This window comes from Melospiza melodia, chromosome 2 (genome assembly GCF_035770615.1).
Source record: "Melospiza melodia melodia isolate bMelMel2 chromosome 2, bMelMel2.pri, whole genome shotgun sequence".
NCBI classification, from domain to species: Eukaryota; Metazoa; Chordata; class Aves; order Passeriformes; family Passerellidae; genus Melospiza; species Melospiza melodia.
Window position 1 is genome coordinate 125,651,285 of NC_086195.1, and position 24,121 is coordinate 125,675,405.

The 24,121-nt window shown below is 43.2% G+C and overlaps 1 protein-coding gene across 1 annotated transcript in view; it reads right to left on the reverse strand.

Annotated features, from left to right (window-relative positions):
- Positions 1-1,886: 1,886 nt before the first annotated feature.
- TMEM255B (transmembrane protein 255B) overlaps positions 1,887-24,121 on the reverse strand; it is a 70,080-nt gene continuing 47,845 nt past the window's right edge. The window contains exons 5-9 of the mRNA XM_063149893.1: positions 18,210-18,290; positions 14,266-14,351; positions 11,403-11,562; positions 5,319-5,462; positions 1,887-2,563 (exon numbers count right to left, since the gene is read on the reverse strand). Of these exons, the coding sequence (XP_063005963.1) occupies positions 2,396-2,563; positions 5,319-5,462; positions 11,403-11,562; positions 14,266-14,351; positions 18,210-18,290 (639 nt within the window). The 3' untranslated portion in view covers positions 1,887-2,395. The remainder of the gene's footprint in view (positions 2,564-5,318; positions 5,463-11,402; positions 11,563-14,265; positions 14,352-18,209; positions 18,291-24,121) is intronic.

Genomic DNA, 24,121 nt, shown 5'->3' on the forward strand with positions numbered 1-24,121 from the left:
AATCTAGCAAAATAGTTTCATGTCTGGTATTTTGGTAAAATCTCTGTGGTAGTTCCAAAAAAAGTACTGTGTGGCATAAATGAATCACAAACATGTCTGACTTTTGTGTTAATATAAGTGACACTATTTATGTGGCCAGAATTATTTTGGGTCCTGGAAACGTGAATCCTGTGGTATGTTATGGTACTCTGCAGTTCCATACGAAATGTGTGTACAAGAGCATTTAATTCTCTAATTCAGAGCAGAAATTGCTCCCAATCTTTGCATATGTGTGCATATATGTGTAGATGTTTTGCATAGACCACAATGCACCCTGACTATAAATGTGGTTTAGAGGAGAAACTCCGAATTTCTCAGTCTGGAGAATGATAGAAGAGGTGGGGGACAAGGGGGAGCAGAGTGTAAAGATGAATTGTTTTAATACCCTACTGCAGCACCATACTGGAAAAAGGTTAGGAGGAAGAGGTAGCTGCAATAAGCATCCCTTCATTCCTTCTCAGTCACTTGCTTCAACCCAAGAGAAACATTGATTTCATCCTTGTTCAGTTAGTCTAGGTGTTCAACCCAAAGGGATCAAGCCTGTTCTGGACTTCGAGTCCTCAAAACGGACCCAGGTGGTTCCCCTGGTAGTATTCACAGCAAGTAAAAAGAAGTAAATGTGTATCTTCACTTACTTCATAATCAGAGTGACTGTGCTTTTAACAGCATGCACTTGCACAAGAACTAAGCATTTGGGATGCATTAAATTAATGTTTAAAACAAAACAAATGATCTCTTTTCTGACTTCTGTTTTTCTCAGCCATGTTCATATAACTCACCTTGTCAACAAGATGAGTAAGGCACCTCGTCACCGGCCTAAAACTTTGCATCTCAGAAAAACCTTAATTGAACAAAAGGTGGCTTTTATGGTCCATGTAAATTAATCTCTCCTCTTATGTGTATCAGTACTGAATCTGCTTTTTATACATTGAGGTAAAACACATGAATTAACAGATATTTTTTGCAAGTTGCAAAGTACTATGCAAAAGGATGATCACTCTTTTTTCCATTTTAAGCAGGTCTGATGGTGTCCCTTTCTTTCAAAGGAAACTGTCAAGTAAGCTGGTTTTGTTTATTTAGTTTTTTTCAATATCCTCATAATAGAGAGCAGCTGCTTAAAATGTTAATGAGAAATACCTTCCATTCCCTGTTTTACTCTTTGGCATTTCAGGAAATTTCTAGAGCTTCATTGCTGTCTAGACTGTAAGATCTATGGAGCAAGCAGCACCAACACCCTTCCTGCAGGAGCAAAATGCAGTGAAAGGATGCAGCATTAAATGGGTTTTTGTGCTGTTTGTAAGTACCCCTGTCCCAGAATAAGGCAAGTGTGTGCCAAAAGGAATCCCAGCTAATGTGAGGAGGCAGGGTGCACACAACAGGGATATGGCTTTTTTCCTGTCAGTGGCGCTGCCAAAGGTATTGTTGCTTAGCTTTTGGAGAAAATAAATACATTAAAAAAGGAATTGGGCCCCTTCATTCCTTTCATCCTTTCATTCACTCTGTTTTAGTCATGGTGAAATGCCTGCATTAGGTCTTGGATTAACTTAAAAATAAATAAGAGGCATTTAACCTAAAATGGTTTTTCTAGTGATGCTCTTTTGACTAGAAAGGAATTAATTTGAACACTAAAGTGTACCCTAAAATAGACATCTGGAAATTGTATTTTTAGTGCATTAACATGACATTTTATTATGAAGACTAGAATGGCAAAAAGTTCAGCTAAAACAGTACAAATAGAATTAGCCTTTCTATCTGAAACTTGAAAAGAGAAACTATTTGATAGAGTACTTCTTCCTCTGTTCTTTTGTTTTCCTTTCCTTCCAAATACACACAGCTTAAGGATAGTATAAATATACACAGTGAACTTTATTGTAAAATAATTGCCACACTTTATTAGTACAACACTTTTACCAGAAGAGTTATTAAACACTACAAGCAAACAAACTCTTGCTAACCAAAATTATTGACTCTGGGAGCTCCCAGCTACCCACTCAGACAACACAATCTAAAACCCCTCAATATTGGTTCATGAAAGCAGAACACATATCTGGAGTATTTTCGTCATTTTTCCTCTTGAAGAAAATCTATTCTGCAGTGGCCTGGGAGGGAAGCATCTCATGCTTACAGTAGCCAGAAAGTTCTACTACATCTGCCTGCAGGCACACTGAGTGGTGATGTGCCTGCCCTCACAGCTCCAGGGCTCTGCCCTGCTCACCGGGAGACGTGGCTAAAAGCAGAGTGGCAGTAACTCTGTGCTGGGCTCCTTTGGGAAGTCTACTGCCTGCACAGCACAGTTTCCAGAGGTTTCTTTAAAACAAAGGAAAAGCCTACCAGCTACTAAGATAAATTCTTTGTTCTATGGTGCATATGGTGGAGGCTTTTCCCCAGGCAAGCAGTAAGTTGGTGTATAGAGGGCTGGAGCATTTGGGGGAAGACCATAGCTGGAGCTGGACTGAGATGGAGGCTGAGTTTCTTCTGATAAAGAAATGTCAGTAGATGATGTTCCTGGAAAATTGCTGGCAGGCTGTATCGGACAAGGAAAAATAACTTCTTCAGTAAAGGATTACAACCCCATCACAGCTTTGTGTTGTTTGCCATGTGGTACATAATAAGCCCCACGATTAAATTCCACATGCATTGCAGCACAACATTAACTTTAGTTCTAAAGCACCTGCTTAAGTGTAGCAATGATGGTGTCTAGTGAAACAAGAGATTCCATCTGTAACCCAAGTCATTTTTAATAGACATTGTGCAGACAGCTAGGCAATAGAGCAGAACAGGAATTTCTGCAGGAAAAGATGCTTGGCTTCCTGGGTGAGGCACAGCACCTGACTGACTGATTAGGTTATGTGTAGCTGCTCCTTTCCAGGCCTCACTGTGAAATTTAAATTACCTCAGATGTAATTAATCTCAGTCATAATACTTGCATAATTATTTGCCAAATGCAGATTCCTCTTAAGAGAAAATTTTACAGATGGGCACGTGTTTCCCTCTTTGGCAGTCAGCTATGATGGGGCTTTGCCTGAAAAAGGCACATTAAATAAATAGAGCTTAGGAAGTAGCCTATCTTCAGAAACAAACAGGGTTCATTAACACAAAAGAATACATGTAGGGAGTAATATTCTGGATAAAATCCTACTACTGCTTTAAACCAGGTTTTGTCACTGATTTCAAGAGGATGACGATTTTACTCCTCCTCTCATATGACAGCACGTGTCAGTCTGTGGGCTTCAGCTGAAGACATGGGCTCAGTTCCCCTCAAGTTCAGACTTTAAAGTGAACTTTAAGTGCCTGGAATTTAAAAATGAGATAAAGTAATCATGGATCTTTTTCAAGGGAAATGAAAAATCTGGGCAAGTGATGTTCCCTGCTGCTAAAAAAATTAATATCCACAATCTAGAAGGCCAGGGCCAGGGCTGCCCTTGGATGATGGCATCTCAGAGCTGTCCAGGGCTGGCAGACCCCGTGCCAAGGTGTTTGCTTCCTCCATGGGGCTCCATGTGACTGCTGGGTCAAACCCTCCTGGCAAGGAGAATGTTGTCCTGCATTTGTACCACACAGTGACTTAGTGAGTGAGAATGGGGGGATCTCAACAGGAAGGCTTGTTCATGCCCTTTAACTCTATGAGGCAGTGCAGGTACACTGACAGACCTGCTAGATACATCACCTCCAAACTTAGGTGTTGTGGTTTTGGGTTGGCTTGGGGCTTTATTTATTTCAGAGTTGTTGCTTCCCTCCCCTCTCAATCTGCAACCACTGCTTCCATCTGTTTGCCTGGAATTGCTTCTGCAGTGAGTTCTCTCTAGCAGGAATAAGTGGCACAACCCGTAAGTGCTGTCATCACCAGCAGTCCCTGCCCAGCTAATCAGGACCATTACCTGCCCAGCTGGCTGGCCTGTTACCACGACTAGTTGTGGCTGAACTGTATTATTTTGTTGGCACATGTCACAGTAAACAAAAGAAATGCTGGTTACATCCTTTCAAAATGCATTCCTGCTATCACCATTTCTTTTTGCCATATGGCTGATTTCTTTGATAGATTTCACCTCTCTGGCCAGCATTTATTCAGTGAGATACTGGATTCAGCAAAGGACAGGAATGAATGTCATATATCTTTAACCTGAGATAATCCACTGGTGACTCTAAAGGGTAGACTAGCTCAGTCAGGGACTTCTAATCTGTGGACAGCTAAAAATTCAGTTTCCCACATCTAAGTGTGCAGCCCTTTTGGGATGCCATGGGGTATCCCACATGTCCCTACAGATGTGACCCAGGGAAATGGGACCTGAACCTGGACCTTCTCAGAGTAGCAGCAGGGGACAGGTGGCTACTTGATCTCATTATCAGGCAGCTCAGATCCCTACATGCCAACAGCCCCTGTGTTCAGTCAGATGAATCCCAGACCCAGACTGGGATTAGGACTACAACCATTTGAGCAGGGCTTGTGAAGGTCTGAATCCAGCAGCTTGAAGCACTGAGATGGAACATGAAGACCTCCAGCCCTATGGATTCAGCCCACAGCTCTCAAGCAATGGAAGCAGATGACAGTTAAGCTTCTGGCTGTTCCTGATCATTCCTGCTTCCATCATTCATGAGTTGTACCTCTGAATAAGTTTATTTTGATTTCTTAAAATTCATATACTGATGCAGAAATTACTTCTCTCCAAACTGCAACATAATGAGTTCATACATACAGGGAGGTGGCTTGCTTTTAGTTTTTTCCCCAGGAATAGAGTTAAGTTTTCCTATTGTTTCTTACTAACAATCCCAGTGGATCCCAGTGTTTCTTACTAACCTCTCCTGACTTGGGAACAGCTCCTGGTGTCTGCCTCTGAATGTTATGAAAGTGAAGGAAGATAAATGAACAGACTTATTTGAAAAAGTAGAAATCTAGGGAAATAATAGTGTTTATTTTGGAGCGCAGATAAGAATTTGGGGAAAATGCAATGTATTTCTATTTCTCAGTGGACACAGGACTGAACAGTCACAATGGGTCCTCATGACTACTTACATGAATATTTTCAGCTTAATTTTATGTGTTTCTATCCCCTTCTCTGTCTACTCTTGGCAACTCTTACCTCACCAGCAGGTGAGAGTCCAAAGGACAACCAGAGAAATCCTGAGGTCTGAGAACAGAGCAGAAAACTAGGCACAGACTAAGTCATCCCACAGACAAACCTGGGAGCTGGGATCCAGCTAAGAGCTCCTCTGCAGAGTTTGCACTGAGTAGCAGCTAATGCTTTTGTGGTGTGTGAGAGGGGTGTGTGTCTGTACTGTACCTGAAGAGGCAGTGGGTAGGAGGGATAGGTAGAAATTGTTGCTGCAGAAGGACAGAACCCAGCGTAGGTCAGGATCTGCTGGGCGGGATTGTACAGGATCTGGGGAGGAGGTGCAGCACTGAAGGCAATTTGGGACAGAGGTACCTGTTGAGCACACAAGACAACAAAATATCAGTACAGTGCAGAGGGGGCTGAAGAAGGAGCTGCTCCTAACACAGGCAACAATTCAACAACTTTCTATTTTCCAACACAATACCAACACAAAAAAAACAGCAGACAGAATGAGAGGAGGGTGTATCCGGAATGAATTTTCTGAGTAAAAACACACAGCTATTTTAATCTTCTTCCCTTGGAAAAAGGCTGCTGGTGCTTCCCTAGCAACAGTTACAGAAGCACTGGCAGGGCTCCAGATCCAAGACACCCTGAAGTGCACAGCATACAGCTTTGGCTGCCTCTTCTTATTTATCCAGCACCAAACACCAAGTCCTTCACCATTTACTGCTGGCTCCTTCCAATGGCAACTACCTGATGCCCTCAAGTTTTTTTTCTCTGCTTTCCTACACAGATTTACCTAGATCTCCCTTTCCAGACCAGTTGTTCCTCTTTCACAGCTCACTCTCACTTGGGAAATGGAGTTTGCTGCTGGCTCTCCAGCATCACTCTCAATGTGCTTACCTCATTCCTACTGCAGAAGATCCTTCTCTCATGGCTTTATGGCATGTCTTTTAATTACAATGCAAAATGAAGTTTGAATGAAGAAGTAATAGCTCGCATTAAACCAGCTAAAAACTCTTGGTCAGGAAGAAAGATCAAAAGCTGGATGTGAAAGAGGGTTTGTGTTAAACCCTAAAATCTTGTGCTATATAACAATTTGTGAAGGACAGCAGAGCAACAGAGCTTTGTGAAATATTTTCACGAGATAAATCCAGTGGTTTCTTTTATTTCCTTTGTTTTTGTTAGCAGATTCCTCCACATGAGAGCATGGAATTTTCTTTTCACTGAAATAATAAAATATGGTAGTTGCCAGACAAATGCTGAAAGCAGCAGCCAGATTTTTTTTTTTTTTCCTTTTTACTTCCTTTCAGATTTATCAGTGGGAGATATAAACCATTGCACCCTCTGGAGATAGTGTGAGATCTCTCTGATTGAGAAAGAGGTATATTAATTGTGTTTGTACATGGAGAACATCATCTAGGTCACTGATGTACCACATAAGGTTACTGAGAAATCTAGGCCTTAGTTTCCTGGGGAAATCTGGCATTTCAGGAGCTGGCATGGAGAAAGGCTGGGATCAAAGGCACAGAGCTTATTTCACAGGAGAAGGCAAAAGTCCCTCATCTTCAAGGCATACTCCTCAAAACACTCTCATCTGCAAGGAACCCACCTTTCTACCTGCCCTGCTGGGTGGATGTGCTGGGGAAGAGACACTGCCTCAGGAGTAGGGAGGAGTAGGTAACCTGCTTGCTTCAGACCCAAAGGTTTGGGGCCAGTGCACAGCCCCAGAGGGTGCCCTTTCTTCCTCAGAGGAGGGATAAAATCAGATCCCTCTGACATAAATGAGTCAAGAAACTTGACCCACAGATGTGAAATGTAGATGCCTGTTCTGCATCTGTCACCAGCTTTCTGGTGTGGGTCTCTTTGGGTGCTGCTGTGTGACCCCCTTTGGCTTCTCCTCTTAAGGACTTCTCTCAGTCCTCTCACATTCCATCCACCCACGGAGCAATGCTCTCTAATTGCTACGGATGAACATCTCAACAGTCCTAGAAGACAAATTTGGGGAGTCATCCACGCCACATATACTAGTTCAAAGTGCCTTAATATCATTCTATCTGGTATCGGCCCAGGGCCAGCAACAATTCATGGTTACTGAAGTTGGTTGGATGCTTTTATCAAGTATTCCAGTAATGACTCTGTATTAAATTACTCACCCAAAGGGTGGGTTGAGACATTCTAAACTGCACCAACACCCAAGTCAAAGAGATAAGGAGCTATGAACTAGCCAGGAGTGCTAACAGTGCCAGCTCACTCAGCTCACTGGCCTCACACAGACCTGCCAGAGCATTTATGTCTGACCTCCAGCTTCTTTCCACATCACACTGCACCTGTAGTTGCATGAGTGCTAAGCCATGAACCCATGGCAAGTAGCTCAGTCATGAGGGGTTCATTTTGCTTTCATTTTTAGAGCAGGATGAAGGAAGCAATGCTATTTAATCTGTTCAGATTCCTTTAAGGACTGCAAGAAGGAGATTAATTAAAACAAATTTTAAAAAGCATCCCCTTCCCACCCCCCATCCTCCCCTTTAGGACTATCAGTAGTTCAGACTAATGCAGCCCTAAACTCAGGGCAGGCAGATTCCTTGGCAAGGTGTGTCAGAAAAACATCAAGAAGTCATCAAATGAACATGGGACAGGGAAGGGAGTTTCTACATTAACTCCTCATCAGCAAGTGAAATGTTCCCTGTAATTCTTTACCTGCAGCTTCTTTAAGAAATAATCACAGTGTGTTATCATTTTGGGTACCTCGACTACATCTCTTGATGTAATATCTTGATCTGCTTTTTTGTTAGAGGTGACTTTAAGGGAACTGCCTCCATGTCTTATATCCAAGCATGCTGTAGATCTTAAAAGAGATCAGGGGAGCACCCAGGGTCTGCAGGGAATTTGTCACAAGAAAGAAAAGCCGAAATAACCAAAACAACACTTTTTTTCTGTCCAGAAAATCTGATGGGTTTAAAGGAAAGGGCACTATTTTGCAAACTCTCCCCTTTGTAACATGGTTTGGCTGCCAGCATTCCCCAGAGATAAACATGATGTTTTTTGTTTGACTAGTCAGCCTGGCCTTGTGTTTTCTGGAAGTCCATCCCAAAGCAATGCTGTGAGGCATTTCAGGGGGCTTTGCAGTTCTCCCTGCAAAATGCCAGTGAGCATTTATGTGAGAAGGTGACATCTTAAAGCAAAGTAAATAGTTCTCTCACATACTTCAAAGGGTTTTTTTTCCCTCTTTATTTCAGTCCCATGCCCCTTTCTTTTCCTCTTCTACTTGATGTTTTCTTGGCCCCTGTCTTCCCCCAAGAGTTACTCCTTTTGTAAGGAAAGGGAGCAGCAGATTAGCAAACTATTTCTGGTACTAACTCAAAAGAACCCTGAGAAAGCACAGGCAGGAGCAAGGAGCAATCATTGCATTTCGGATTGCTGCTTTAGTAAGGTTTTCACAAGCACAGCTGAGGTGACTGACACAAACTCATCTTTCCCTTGAACTACAACACCCTTTTCCTGCTCACACTCAGTGGAGACATTGAACAGCTTATTCAGATGAGGTTTTTAGCTGGAGCCCTGACAGGCTCACTCCAGGTAAGCCTGGAGTCAAGCTGCTCATCCACTGCTGCTGGGATTTCTCTCCATGGTTTTATGCCACCCAGTCAGAGGACCCAGACCCTGACCCAGGCTCTGCCTCCCAGCAAGGGAATGTGCCAGATCATGGACACTGCAGTTCTCCCAGGAACATCTCCTTGGCTTGATGTTCCTCACCAGCAGTGCAGTGATGGCCCTGCAAAGCACAGGGCTGTATCAGAGCCTCAGCCCAAATCTCATGTAAGCTTAGGTTTGAGCAAGACAGGTTAGGTGGACTCAGGCTGGCTCTCTGCATGTTTCCTACAGCTGCACTCACACCCATCTGTGAGGCAGGAGAAACATTTTGGTGGCACTAAGCTGCAGTGCTCTCCCAAAAACTTACTGTAGGTGATAGCTGCCTTCACTCCACATGCAAGCTGCTCTTCCCCTCATTTCTTACTGTGGTTGTTTCTGTTCCCCTTCTGCTCCTCTCACAGGGAGGGGATGAATTAAGATGGGAAAATTGCTTTCTACTCCCTTTGGGCAGCTGCAAGTCTTCAGTGGCTGGCTGCAATCTGTTATCAATTCCTTGCAGGAGTCCCCTGCATAAAGGAGAGCCCTGCTGCACATTTCTTACATGAGACAGCTCAGGGCGCTTGTTTAGCTTAAGCTGGACAGAGGAATATTTCCAGGAAATGTTGCAACCCTTAACAAAGGTGAATTTCAAAAAATTCACATGGCCCTGCTCTACTTTAAACATGGATTTAAGCACCCAGCACACAGTGTAGACAGCCTGGGCATGCTTCCTAAGGAATGCTGGGGGGTCAGAGATGTCAGGCCTGATGGCCTGACTGGATCTTTGGCTCTGACTGGGTGCCAGTTCTGAGCAGTCCCATCCTGCCACTCTGCTCCCCCTCCTGTCCTGATGTACAACTCATCTCCCTTGCCTGCTCTATCTCTCAGCTACCTCTCATGCATTCTCTTGCCTGCTCTATCTCTCTTTTTTCATTTTACCCATCTTTCTATTCAGTTTTCTCCTCTGCAACAGTGACCAGACACATCATGGATCTAAGATGGCCCATGCTGCTATCAAACCTCCCTCTGGTTCCTGCATTTCACCTCCATCTCCATGCCTCTGCCCATTTAGTTCTACTACTCTCCTGAAAGCCGAGTAAATCATGAGCCCCTTGCTTGGTCTGTAGGCATTGCTCTAGCAAACAGGGCCACTGATAGTGACAATCCCAGGAACACCAACTCCACCCTTTAGTGTGCCAGTAACCCAGGCAAATGAGGGACGTTACTGGAGAATCCCTCTCACTGCACAGTCTCTTCTGAATGCTGTGATGCACAGCATAGTGGTGTGGCACAGGGAGTAGTTAGAAGGCTGCATTCCTTAGTGAAACAAAAGAGGATATTGAAGTGTCCGAGCACACAACTGTTTAAATAAAAATTGAACTGGTACTTCAGAATTCACCCCATTCTTAGGGAAATGAACTACACAAGGCTGAGCACGTAGGACTTGACTTTTACATGTTAGCCACAAATTAGCATCCTCAGACTCCGTGCTGGCCCACACATTCAGTGATGAATTAGAAGGGAAAAAACATATGCCACTAAGTGAATTGCCAGCATTTGTTCACACTGTTGTGGTATTTTTCTTCCATTCATGTATTTGACTGGGCTTGACCCACTTAGCTGTGAACAGCTGGCAACAGCTTTGCCTAAAGGTATAAATCCATGAGAGGCTGAATTGTTAAGGGACAATGACTCAAAACATTCCTCCATTTGCTGAGACCCCAAGGCGCTCAGCTGAGCTGGAGGAGGTGAATTTTTGGGTGTGTAATGGCTAAACCTCTGATCTGATAAGGCACAGGGTGAATGATGGGCTGTGAGTGAGATAAGAGCTGGATCCTGTGGACATGGATTGTTCCCATTGTCATGCTAACTTGTGGTCTCTAACACAAACCACTGAGTTGTGGGGGTTCCCCTCTTCCCCCCGGGGAAGTACCAGGGAATTCAGGACATTTGCCTGTGGCATCTTTACTGATGGGGCACAACTGACTCAACTGCTGCTAGGATGGGCAGCTATGCTGTCTTAGAAGGTGTCAAGGATTCCCAAAGCATCCCATAATTCACATTCTTATGTCAAGCTCCCCGCCTAGCGGGAGGTACCTGAGCATTCCCACCTGAACCAGAGTGAATACAGACCCACCAGATGCTGTTCTGGGGATTTCTCTCCACCACTCTTCAGGATTTCCTCCACCACCAGACAGATGTGATCAGCGACCACCACCTGGACCAAGACTGCACAGCAACCAAGCCTTGTCTCTTGTGGGTGGTGAGATCCTCATGCTCCTGTCCTCTCTTTCTTTCTCCTTGTGTGTGTCCTTGGGTGATGTTGCATGTTCATGTTGCAATTCTTTAATCTTTTATTACTATAGATAATAATCACCAAAACGGCTCCATAGCTGTTTTCCTTTGCAACCAAACTGGTTTATAATAAACCCTACATTGCTTATTTAAAAGCAGTGACATTTAGTGTTGTTTCATTCTCATCTGCTCCAAGGGAGCTATTAACAAGAACCTGGGTTACACTCTTGGTACCTTCTGTGGTGGCTCACATTCCAGACTCCCACAACACCCTGGAAACATATTCAAAGCATCTCCTTTGTACATTTATACTTCCTTGGTCTTAACTTGATAATGCCAACACACAGAAAGTCCTCACATAAGGCAAAATACTGTGAGCCTTACCATGTCTTTAAAAGCCCCAAGAATGGCTGCAGTGATAATCCCCAGGAACAAGCCGATGATGTTGAGGACTGTGGAGGACCACAACAGTCTGTACAGGTGGAGCACGTCCTGACAGCTGCTCACACCCAGAAACTCATAGTAGCTGGAGGACTGGTCTGAACTGAAAGAGAATGCAGAGACAATGTCACTGCAGTGGGAATGGTTTCACACACAATACAGGATCTGACTCTCCTGCTTGCTTTCCTCTTTGGCAAAGTACTACACCCTTCCTCCCACCAAAAAGTGCTCAGAAGAACTGAAGAAAGCCCTGCTGAAAAACTGGCTCTGCTAAGGCCAGCATCAAATGCAATCCAACCCTAGTTTGGCTGATTGGTGGTAGTTACCAGCATGGACCCTTTATTTTTTCTTCAGTGTCTCTAAACAGAGACATAATCTTGGTCTATGGAGGCTGCCCTTTCCATTTAGCTACCAGATAAAGCTTGCTTAGCTTTGCTTTTTTACCCAGCTCACCTAGAAATCTGCTGGCATCTCAAAAATTGGGGAAGGCAAGTTTCTAAAGCATTAATTCAGCTACAGGAAGGGAGATATTGCCAGCTAGCTACATTTGTTTATGGTGTTTGTGGTTTCAACACAGTACAGTACAAAGATGTCTTTACACTTGGATTGTATATCCAGAAATCTTTGTTCATATTTCTACACCACACTGGTTATTGTAAATCAGGCATGTGGTGAAGTTACACCTCATTGTCTTGCCAAAAGCCAGAAATATCCTACTGCAAAATTTGAAACCACAGGTTCCTGCAGTCCTTTCCAGTACCTACCTTAATTTGAGCCCACTAATGATCTTCTAGGGCAGCTTTTTTAGTAGGAAAGGTTTTTTTAAATGCCAAGCCTGTTTTTCCACTGTTAGGAAATTGCCAAATTGCCATGAGATTATGGTGGAAACCAGAAGTGGGCAGTTTGTGTTCACTCCTCTGTTCCCCCATCCCCAGTGCATGTGTGGTTAGGGAAAGCTCTGCAGAACAGTCCACAACATTTCTGGGAAGCACCAAGCCAGGCACAGTAACTTCTGGAAATATCCAATCAACGGCTTCAGGTCATGGTTCTGGCACTGAAGAACCACTACTGTTGAGTTCACCTGGGCCCTGCCATGAGCCCATCTTAACTAAATAAACCTACAGCTTCAGCTGCCATCAGGCTGGGGAAATCTGATTTACAATCCTGCCTTCATATCAGTCTATTCTAGGCCAACAACAAATCACTCTGTGGGCCTGTGCCTCTTCCTACTTCTCTCTAGCCATCCTGTGAACTGGAATTGCCAAGTCTCCAGAGCAGCATCACTGCTTATTTACCCTGGATTTGTCCATGCTAGTGCCATAAGATCTTGCTGTCCACTGTAGAATGTTGACAATAGGAGAACACACACATTTAATATATCATTGGATAATGTCACAGCAATGAGCAGTCCCAAGTGTTTCAAACAAACTCCGTGTCTTAAAAAGATGGCACTGAGGATCTCCATCTGAAAGGGAAATATGCCTGATCTCTCCTTGAGGTTACTTTAAGCAACAGTTTCAGTTTCAGTTTTTTTGACAGCTCCTAACACTTTCACCCCTTTAACAGTCCTGTTCTTTTCTGTGTTGAGTTGGGCTGATTGGTTCAGTGTTAACATGCAGACATTAGCTGTGTACCCTGGAAGGAAACATTCTCACATACTGCATTGCAAATGTTCCATTATCTGTCTGGTATAGAAAAGGTACCAAAGCTGTGCATTCTCTACCTTTCCCGCTTGTTTTGTACAACTCCATCATGTCCAGATTTAACATTTCTTACATAAGCAAAAGAGTCTACATAGGATTTTAATTCATTTCATAGACCTTCATTCACTTTGTGTCTCCCATCTGCATAAATCACTTCTCTCTAGTCCCAAATGTTCTTTTACTTCTCCAGCTGAGATATCATCTGGCTAAAAGTTACCTTTTCATGCAAAGCCTTGTGTAGAAGCTTGACTGTTCCCACCTTGTTTCCCTACACATAAAATGTTTATGTCTGGCATCACACTAGCCAAGTCCTACAGAGGACTGGGGTAATTCAGGGCTGCTAGTATGTGAAGAGGAGGCAAAACCAAAATGAAATAGGTGTAGGAAGGAAAAAAGATGAGAAATACACAGGGGGAAAGAAGGAAAAGTGACTGTGGCTGGACTGTAGAGGGTTGCAGAGGTTGCATGAGAGTATGCGGTAAAATGATATAGAAGATCAGGTAAGACAAAGGAGAATGGTTTTAAACAATAGGGATGATTTAGACATTAGGAAGTAATTCCTCACTGTGAGGGTGGTGAGACACTGGAACAGATGTCCCAGAGAAGCCGTGGATGTCCCATTAGTGGAAGCGTTCAAGGCCAGGTTGGATGAGGCTCTGAGCAGCCTGTCCCAGCCCATGGCAGGGGAGCTGGAACCAGATGGTCCTGAAGGTCCCTTCCAACCCAAATCATTCTGTGATTCTATGACAGTAAGATGTGCAAAGGATGAGCCAAGCAGAAGATTCAGTAAATCTAATGGGAAAAATACATTGCCAGACCAACAGTATATCTGAGCAGTGATATAATAATTGAGTAATTGAGTGATCAGTTTTGAAGACATGGCAAAATGGTTATGGACATATTCAAAGGAAAAGAAAATTAAATAATACCAACACTAATGAACAACTCCTGACATACTTTGTACTGGCATCAGGACTTCAGGGACAGAGAAACTGGATTTCTCAGCATACAAGCTCCCTGTGTTACTTCTTCAGGCCCTGCCAGTTACAAGGACAACCAGCCAAGAACTCCTCAGAGGCCACAGAATGCACACAGGTACTTACTTCTCACAGTTGTACAGATCACAGCAATAGCATGTGTTACTCTTCACTTTCAGCTGGCACCTGCTGTTTAAGGTATGACATGTAACCTGCCAAAAAACAGAAACTTACTTTAATGCTCAATGTTTCACTGTTGTGTGAATCATCCCACTGTACTGACCACAAAAAAAACCCAGCTACTACAACATTGTCAGGTTGTATTACCTGTTGTGCAGAAAGATCCTGAGATTCCAGAATTCATGACTGGAAGCCAGAAGGCCACCCCTGAGCTCACAGGAGTCCTGAGTCTGAGGGCATTTGCACTGTGGAGCCCAGAGCTCCCAGGACCAGCCTGCAGCCAGGGCTGCCAGAGTTTTCAAGCACTTTGCTGCACAGCCTGGTGCTACTCTGCTGAGACCCAGAGGGTGCAGCCAGGAGCCTCAGAGCTCTACAACTGGGACAAGCTGACTGTGGGTCTGGAGAGAGACACTACAGCAAACACTGAAGTGGATAAGAGAACTAGTTGTTATAGTGGGGAAATGGCAAGGGAGCCAATTTATCGGAACAGCTTCCAATAAAGGGGAGCTCTCCCCTTTCAGTGAAACCCTCCTGAAGAAGGAAGTAATTATGAATAACAGCAAGAATAATCTTCAAACCCACAAACAGAATAATTCAGAAAATATCCTAGCACTCCAGCAAATAAGTACCATTTATTGCAGGCTCTCAAATTCAAAACTGAAAAGGTTTATTTATGTGAGGAAGAATTGCAGGGATGGACAGATGTTAGAACAATAAAGGCAGGCACACGTAAGCCACTCTCCATCCAGACACAAAATCATTTTAATGACTCCTTAAGTATGGTAAGCATTAATTATTTCTATTTGGCACTACAGACCAATTGAAATACTTTATATCTAAGGTTTTGGGGTTTTTATTTTTTTCCCCTGAGAGTTTTAGCTTATTGACTTTGAAATCCTGGAGAGCTGTCAGGTTTTAAAAGCTAGCAGTCAGAAAATACATTCTTTCTATAGCTTTTATTTGATAGGAAAAAAAAATCTCTGCCACCACTGAGAATTATTTTGTTCACAAAATACAATTAAAATATATTATTGAATGGAAAACTCACAATGAAAAAGTAGAAGGAACATGCTTAGGAATACATACCTGCTTTTGACAAGTTTATCAGACTCAGGCTAAGCTCTGGCTTAGTCCACAAGAGATGTTAAACTAGATGTTTCTCACTTCCTAAGTCCTGAATCTGTGTATCCTTTTAGTATGAAAACTGTCACTGTTGATAAGTCGGTACTCCTCATGTGCTTGTTCCCAGCAAAAAGGAAAACCTTAAACACACACACACTCAGCAACAGAGCAAGTTCATCTCATAACTGCTCTCCAAGTTGGCACACTTGTCCTTAGCAGGATTTGATTGGGCAGTGAAGATGGGTGACAAAATTAATGTTAGAAGGAGATTAAAATGATTCCTTGGGATTGCTTTGCTGCTCAGGAACAAGGCTGTACCTGTGGTTAGTGTCTCATACAAATCAGCTCTTCTATCCTAAAATTGTAGAAATAAAAGGATGGTCTCAGTCTAGGTTGCAATCTGGAAAAAGAACTCACAGTTTGATACAGGCACATCCCACTTGTCACAAGGACACCTCACCCTGAGACAGGACTTTGTTTCACCACCATTTCTCTATTGTGCCTGAACTTACTGGAGTAAGGGCTAAGGGCTACCTAAGGGCTTTGCTGGCCTGAAGTCACATTCAGCTGCAGCTGTCAGCCTGAGCTGCAGCTGACAGCACAAGAGGAGCACCTACTGCCACTGACCACATCATCCTCATCAAGGCAGGGACTGAACCATCCCACATGGTTACTTCTCAAAGCAGGCTGAAAACCAATCCTGGAGCACAGTGTGCTACCTCAGCCATTTTGTGGGATGCCCTACACTTTTGCATTCAGTAGATCTTCAGACTTTGGTTTTGACCTCCTCTATGCAGTGACATTGGCCTAGGATCTGCAGAGTTAAAACATCATTTTCCATTACACATGCATGATTGGGACAGGAGGGCTTTATAAGATGGAATGGGCTGCTAAAAAGTGGTTTGTTCTCATGAATGGTTTGGGGACCACTTCTGATAGGAAATAAAAGTAGTTTTTCTCTCTCCAAGCATTAATAAAGCCAGTCTGCCTGTTTTAATGGAGAAGGCTAAAAGTACAAAACAGGGAGATCAGCATGACCTTAAACATGTTTTTGGCTGCTTCTACACTACAAGACACATAATATTGGCTGAGGAAGTTACTGTAGTCATCTATTTTTATCACTGCTTTTTTAAAACATGCATAGAACAAGACACTCCTTTTTAGGAGAAGGGTGGATAAACCAAAATAAACAAATTGGTGTGTGGTGTGAGCAAGGGTGGTGGAAACAGGCCATTTGTGGGTGTTCTGCATGTCAAGACCTATTATTTCATTTCAGTGACCAGACACACACCTTTTTCATGTCCTGGACATTTGTGATTTATTATCTCCACAGCATCAATTGAAGATATGTTCTCCTGTCATGGTAATTGCCAGTAAATCAAATTCTTTCTGCTTTGAGCAAACAGAACTGAAACAGGCAGACTAAATGAGCTAGAGATCACTTACAGGTGAGAGATGTCAATCAAAAGGAAACTGGCAGTCAGTAAACTATCTGCTTTCCTAGTTAAGTGTTTGCCTGGCATGCAGAGCATGCCCCCTGCTCACTACCTGGCAACCTCTGGAAAAGCAAAAGCCAAGTATAAATGCTATGAATTCCTAACTCTGAATTAGTATACATTGACTCTAAATCAGTGAACAACCAGACAAGAATGTTATTAGAAACTACATACTTCTAAAAGATATGGGGTTTGGTTTTTTTCCAGAATAGAGGGAGGAGTTCTGGGTGGCCCAAGTTTAGACATTCCCAGAACCAGCAGAGCTGTGGAAAACCATCTGGCCAGAAGCCTGAGGCTGGGGTCACCTGCAAGGAATTGTGGTCAGTGGGACACCAACCACATTCTCATTACAGGAATCAGAAGCATTTCTCAGGCCATGTCTGAGTCTGAGTGTGCATGCACACTTTAGAAGAGGAAGGAGTAAATCTTCCAGGAAAGGGTGTTGTCACACTTAAGAAGTTTGTCTGGGTCGGTCTTTTACATGAGATCAGTGAAATATTTTTGCCATACATTTTCTGGAATCAACAGCAGGATGCCCTAGCATCCTCCAAGATTTAAGGAGCTGCTTAACCTGCTAGTACACTTCACTAAGCTTTCTAGAAATATTAGTGGCACCATTCCCCATACACCTTTTCTTAGCCATGGCAGGAATGGTGATGAAGAACAACTGGCTTCTTGAAAGTTATACCACTGTTTATACCATTTCACTTTTCTATTCACTCCCACCAATTTATCACAATAATAAAATAGGAAAAGAAACTAACTCTGGACTTCTCAGGAAGCGAGCCATTTGGATAGAGGCACTTTCCTGACCAAGCTAATGTCACTGAGATAATAAAAATGCTGCATTCAAACTGCTGATGTTCTTGACCTGTGCTGGATGAATACAGAGATTTGAAGTCTTCTGGATGATACAGATGGATTAATTTAGATATTTCCTATTCCACTTGGAGTCTACAAAAGCCTTCTTAGAGGAAGATGCCAATGTGACAAACAAATTCCAGACAGTTATTCTACAGCATGGATGGACTAGGAATCATTCCAACCCCAGAGTAAAGTACTGGATACAAACACTGATGATGACCCAAAACCTCACTGACTGTAGTGATTTTAAATCATCAGAAGCTTGGACAAGCAGAGAGTCACTTGTGGAGAAAAACAGTGGCACTTCTATCTACCCATGATCTACATGCACACACATGCTCTCAAACATCTCCCTCGCTCCTCCCCAGCACAGCAGAAATGAACACATAATGAGGTGAGTTTGTTTACCTCAGTCTGGTAGGCATCATATAGGAATCCTATTCCACTTGAATAAAACTGGCATCTTTTGTTATACAGAGGTCTGGGTTCCTGTAAAGAGAAAAACAGCCAAAAAAGTGATTGGTTTGGAGGAAGTGGAAGGCACTATGTACATTTCCCCATGTGGATGTTTACAGCTCAGTGGAGCTGAAGCAGTGCAGTCACTTGGGTAAAAGGCTTACATCCCCTGTGCTGGCCTTTCTTCCTGAATGGTTCTCCTCAGGGTTTCATTTTCCATCCTCACTCCACCTCTAAGCTATGTGAGGATCATCTATTTTTCTCTAAAAGACATCAACTCTGGCATTTAACCACTTGATGTCATTTAACCACACTCAACGTCAAATAGTACTGCTCTGACAATGGTCCAGTCATTCTTTTTTCTGGTGCAGTTTCTTACCTAAGAACCAAGATTTATTTTGCAGGTTGTTTTCAAGATATTGGACTTTCTTTTTAAAGATTTTCAACAATGTCCATGGTGAGAACAAAGTCAAATAGATAATAGTCTGAGTATTCCACTTACAACACACACTTCAAATCCCAGAAGTAAAAAAAAGAATAATAAGTAAATTAAGGCATTAAGGCATAAAGAGAAAGCAATTTACATTGTTTGGTTTTGCCTTATTTTCCATTTATACAGTTGCAAAAGATGCATTCACTGCTCATATTTCATATTTTACTTGTAACAGTTCCCACAAACTGATATAAGGGAAGAACACAATGAAATATCCTTGGCCAGATGGAAAATGTGTGTTTCTGACCTTGGCAAACAGCCACTTTGAAGCCTGGAGGGTGCATACCTCAGTCAGTTTCAGGACTAGACCATATTTGTTTTGGGAGGATTTGACAGCTTTAGTCCTCTGTGATCCAATGTCTATCCCAAAGCAGTCTTGGAATTACTTATTTGCAAAAAAAAAAGAAAAAGACTTTTTCAACTTTCCATCACTTATCTAGTCCTGATCTGTGCCTTCAAAAGCATGAAGAGCTGGGAGCATTTGTTGATCTGTTGGAAGGTAGGAGGGCTCTGCAGAGGGACCTGGAATGGTTGGATGGATGGGCAGAGTCCAATAAGATGAAGTTTAATAAATCCAAGTGCATTTTGGCCACAATAACCCCCTGCAGCATTATAGGCTGGGGATGCTGTGGCTGGACAGTGCCCAGGCAGAAAGGGACCTGGGGGCACTGGTTGACAGGTGAGTGAACATGAGCCAGCAGTGTGCCGTGGTGGCCAAGAAGGCCAAGGGCTCCTGGCCTGGATCAGGAACAGTGTGGCCAGCAGGAGCAGGGAGGTCACCCTTCCCCTGTGCTGGGCACTGGTCAGGCCACATCTTGAGTGCTGTGTCCAGCTCTGGCCCCTCAGTTTGGGAAGGACATGGAGACACTTGAGCGCATCCAGAGGAGGCAACAAGGCTGGAGAGGGGCTGGGAACACAAACCCTGTGAGGAACCACTGAGGGAGACGGGGGTGTTTAGCCTGGATAAAAGGAGACTCAGGGGTGACCTTGTCATTCACTACAAACTGAAAGGTGGCTGTAGTCAGGTGGGGGTTGGTCTCTTTCTCCAGGCAGCAGCTGACAGAACAAGAGGACACAGCCTTTCCTCCAAGGGAAATACAGGGTGAGCATTACAAAAAAGTTTTTATGGAAAGATGGAATTGTGCGCCCAAGGTGGTGGATTCATGATCCCTGGATGTGTTTAAAAGAAGACTGGATGTAGCACTTGGTGCCATGCTTTAGTTGAGGTGTTAAGGCATGAGTTGGACTCAACGGTCTTGAAGGGCTCTTCCAACCTAGTGATTCTGTGATTCTGTGGAAGTACTCAAGCACTCATTGCTCCTCAGTAAGTCAGTCAGACCAGATCCGAGACAGATGATGCAAACCCATTATCTGCTATCCCTCTTCCCATGCCAACTTACAAGCAAAGGACTATTTAAGCTGTTAACAGAAATCTTCACTGATTAACTTACACTGCATTTTAAAGCTTTAAAATCCATCGGGGAATAACCCAGATTTTGCATAAAGATCTGCACTACTTCAGCTCACAAGCAGAGTATTCTGTTTGTTGGATAATGAAGTGTGAACTGTATAAATCTGCCGATCCAAAATACATAACTAGTTAAAATGCAGAGCTATGCAGGAATGCAGAGAGATCAATGAATAAAGCTTCTCCATCAGCTTGTTTGCCTTTCTGATTACTCCAGCAAACTTAAGCAAGTTTGGACACCAACTCTCAAGGGTTAGAGAAAGGTTAGCTTGCTGCATCCAAAAATATTTATTTATACTACACAAGTGTAAGGAAAAAAAGCTTCAGTAACTCTTCTTCTCTAGAGGAAAAGCAAATACCACACGAACAGCATGCCGTGTCTTGAACTAGGTCAACATTCTTCCACAGTCCTGGGAAAGCAATAGCCTTTAGCCATGACTTCCAGGGACAGCTCTGGTTGGGAGGTCTAAGAGGATTGCAATTTCTTTGCCAGAACAAGGAGCTGACGAGGAGAGGAGCTCTGCTGGACTTCATAGTTACAAACAAGGAAAGATTGCTTAGGGATGTAAAGGTCAAGGGCAGCCTTGCCCCCATGTTATGCTGGAGTTCAGAATCTAGAGAGGATGGAGCAGGATTCCAACTCTGGACTTGAAGAAAGGAGACCTTGGTTTATTCAGTGATATGTTTGGAAGACTCCTATGGGATACAGTCCTGGAAAGCCATGAGCCCCAGGAAAGTGGGTTGATATTCAAGGTTCATCTCCTCCAAATTGAGAAACAGTTCATCCCATCTAGCAGGAAATCAAGCAAAGGCAGCATGAGGCCTGTGTGAATAAACAAGGAGTTCCAGATGTAACTTCGGCATGAAAAGGAAGTCTACGAGAAGAGCAGTAAAGGGGAAATCACCAGGGAAGAAAAGAGAAAAGTTATATGAGCCTGCACAGATGGGGTTAGGAAAGCCAGAGCTCTCTTGGAATTCAGTCCAGCAACGGTTGCAAAGGGCAGGAAGAAGGGCTTCTATTGGGTGTATTAGCAGAAATCAGGAAAATGTGTGCACATTACCAAATAAGGCAGGCAGCATAGTACAAAGACATGGTAAAGATCAAAGTATTCAGTGCCTTCTTTGCCTTGGTCTACAGTGGAGACCTATGGGAAAATCTGGTACAAGAAAGAATTGCCCTTGCAAAAGGGGGATCAGTTTAGAGAACATTTAAGCAGGCTGGAGATACATCCCGTCTTCAAGGATGACAAGGAAGACAATCAAGGCAGCTACACACTGATGGGAAGGGATGGAGCAAATAATCTTGGAAACAATTTCCAAACATCTCAAGGACATGAAGGCAATTTGGAGTAGTCAGCATGGATTTACAAAGCAAGAGTCATGTCTGAACCACCTATTGACCTTCTACAAGGATGTGACTGGTTTGGTGGATGAGTGGAGCTTCTTGCTCACCTGCTTCTGGATCTTTATCTTCACTAATCCCTCCATTGGTCTCTCATTCTCACAGACAAGCTAAATAAGGGCTAAATAACTGGAGAGTGAGCTGGACTGAAAGCTGGCAGAACTGCTGAGGTCATAGTGCTGGGAGCAGTGATCTGAAGTCCAGCTTGAGGTGACTTAATAGTTGTCTGCTCCAGGGGTTACTGCTAGGATAATATTGTGTAGCATCTCAGTTACTGAACTGGGTGATGGGTAGAGTGCAGCCTCTGCTAGCTGTCAGATGATACAAAACTGGGATGAGTGGCTGAAACACCGCAGGACAGTGTCATCATTCAGAGAGACCTGGACTGGAGAAATGGCCCACAGGAACCTCAATAAGTTCAGTACAGGAAAATGTCAAATCCTGCACCTGGGGAGGAATAATCCCATGCACCAGAAAAGAGTGGGGCCTGAGTGTCTGGAGAGCAGCTTTAGAGAGGGTCCTGGTGGGTAGCAAGTCAAACAAGAGCCAGCAATGTGTCCTTGTGGCAAGAAAAGCCAGCAGTATTCATGACTGCATTACAAAGAGCACCACCAGAAGGCCCAGGAAGGTGTTTCTTCTTCTTAACACTGGTGAGACACATCTGGAATACTGGGTAAAGTGCTGAGCTCCCCAGTGTGAGAGACACCACAGACATGGTCTGTGAATTAACAGACTGGAACATCTGTCACAAGCAAAGCAGAGCTGGGACTGTTCAGCCTAGACAAGAGAAGGTTCCCATGTACCTTATCACTATGGGTCTATACTTGAAAGGGAAGTGAAGATGGAGCCACATTTCTCTCAGTAATGTCCAGAAAAATGACAAGATGCAGTGGGCACAAACTGAAATATGGGAAATTCCATTTAAACATAAGAAGAAACCTTTTTTATTCTATGGGTGATTAAACACTGTAACAGGTTTCCCAGAGTGGTTGTGGAGTCTCCATCCTTGCAGATATTCAAACTGGACACAGTTCTGAGCCACCTGTGCTAGCTGACACTGCTCTAAGCACAGGTGGTTGGATTAGAAATCTCCAAAGGTTCTGCCCAGTCTCAGCAACTCTGATTTTGTGAAGAGGGTCAGAGTCTATGTCAGCCTATGAGCAGACTAACGAGTTCTCTCAAAGTATCATAGGTTATGAGTTCAGCACCTGGAAACAGATGCTCCCTGGCCTTACCTTCAGGGCGTTCACATCTTACTATAGGTTGCTGATGAGTGACTCCACTACATCACACTATGAGGCTGAGTCTGACCCTATGCTAAGATACTCCCCTCAGAAACCTCTATCTGCTCTTAAAGGCAGTGAGAGAGCTGTCTAATCTGCCTCCATCAAGTACAGGAAGATCCTCACTTTTGGCCCTGATCTCTTGGCTTACACAGTTTTTCTACCTCTTACACTTTCTTCCTCTTAAAAAAGAAATTGGTCCTTTCATTGGTTTTGTCTTCAATGGAAAAGACAAGCACACTTTTCATCCAAGTGTGCTTGTGACTGGAAGCACCACTGTTCTCTGAGGAAAGAGGTGATTGATTAATCCATACCAGCTATTATGGCTTGATACTGATGTGCAGCAAAAATGTCAGAGCTGTGACTTGGAAGCGACCACAGTGAATACAGTTATTATGTTTGCATGCACAATCATGACAAACAATAACCTTCCTTCATGCACCTAATTTTGAACAGCAAGCTTGCTGCACTGATACAGCCAGTCTTCTGCATTCAGTCCATTCTCTAAATGCATCTCTATGTGCAATGAAATAAATGAGTGATGATCAAGTGTACAAAAATAACAAAGATTAGATAACATTGGCCTTGTCCAGACACTTACAGAATTTAACACCTAAAGCACACAGCTTTTAAGTAAAGGTACACTGGGGATGCCAAAATGTTGCATTGGTAAAAGCTTCCATTTTCATGTTACAGAGCTGCTGTGGTCTGTCTGTCTACTGAGGTGTTTATATGAATAAGGCACCACATAGATATTAAAAAGTGCTTAAAAGTTATCCAGCAGTATGTCACACCACATAAACACCCGCTGGACTTTATAGGAGTGTCTCTTACCAAAGGCAAATGAGACATACTTTAAAGCTATAAAACTATTCCTAACAGATTGGTCTTAAAATACTTCACATTGCTCACAACAGACTGTGTATGAATATAGTATATACCTACCAGTCCCTGATTCTTCCTGATTCTACTGCTTATAGCAATAGTGGTTGAGATAGAGCTACTGTTAAATACTATATATGTGTGTGTATGCATATATATACATTTCATCTATTAAGAGTAACTCTAAAGTGTATAACAACAATATTCTTTTTAACTAATTTAGTGTCATTTGATACCAAGAACTTCCTCAACCACTATTACTGAGACAGAGCTATGCAATACCTCCCACTAATGTAAAATATTCATATATAACACATAATGTATTCCCTTTCTCTG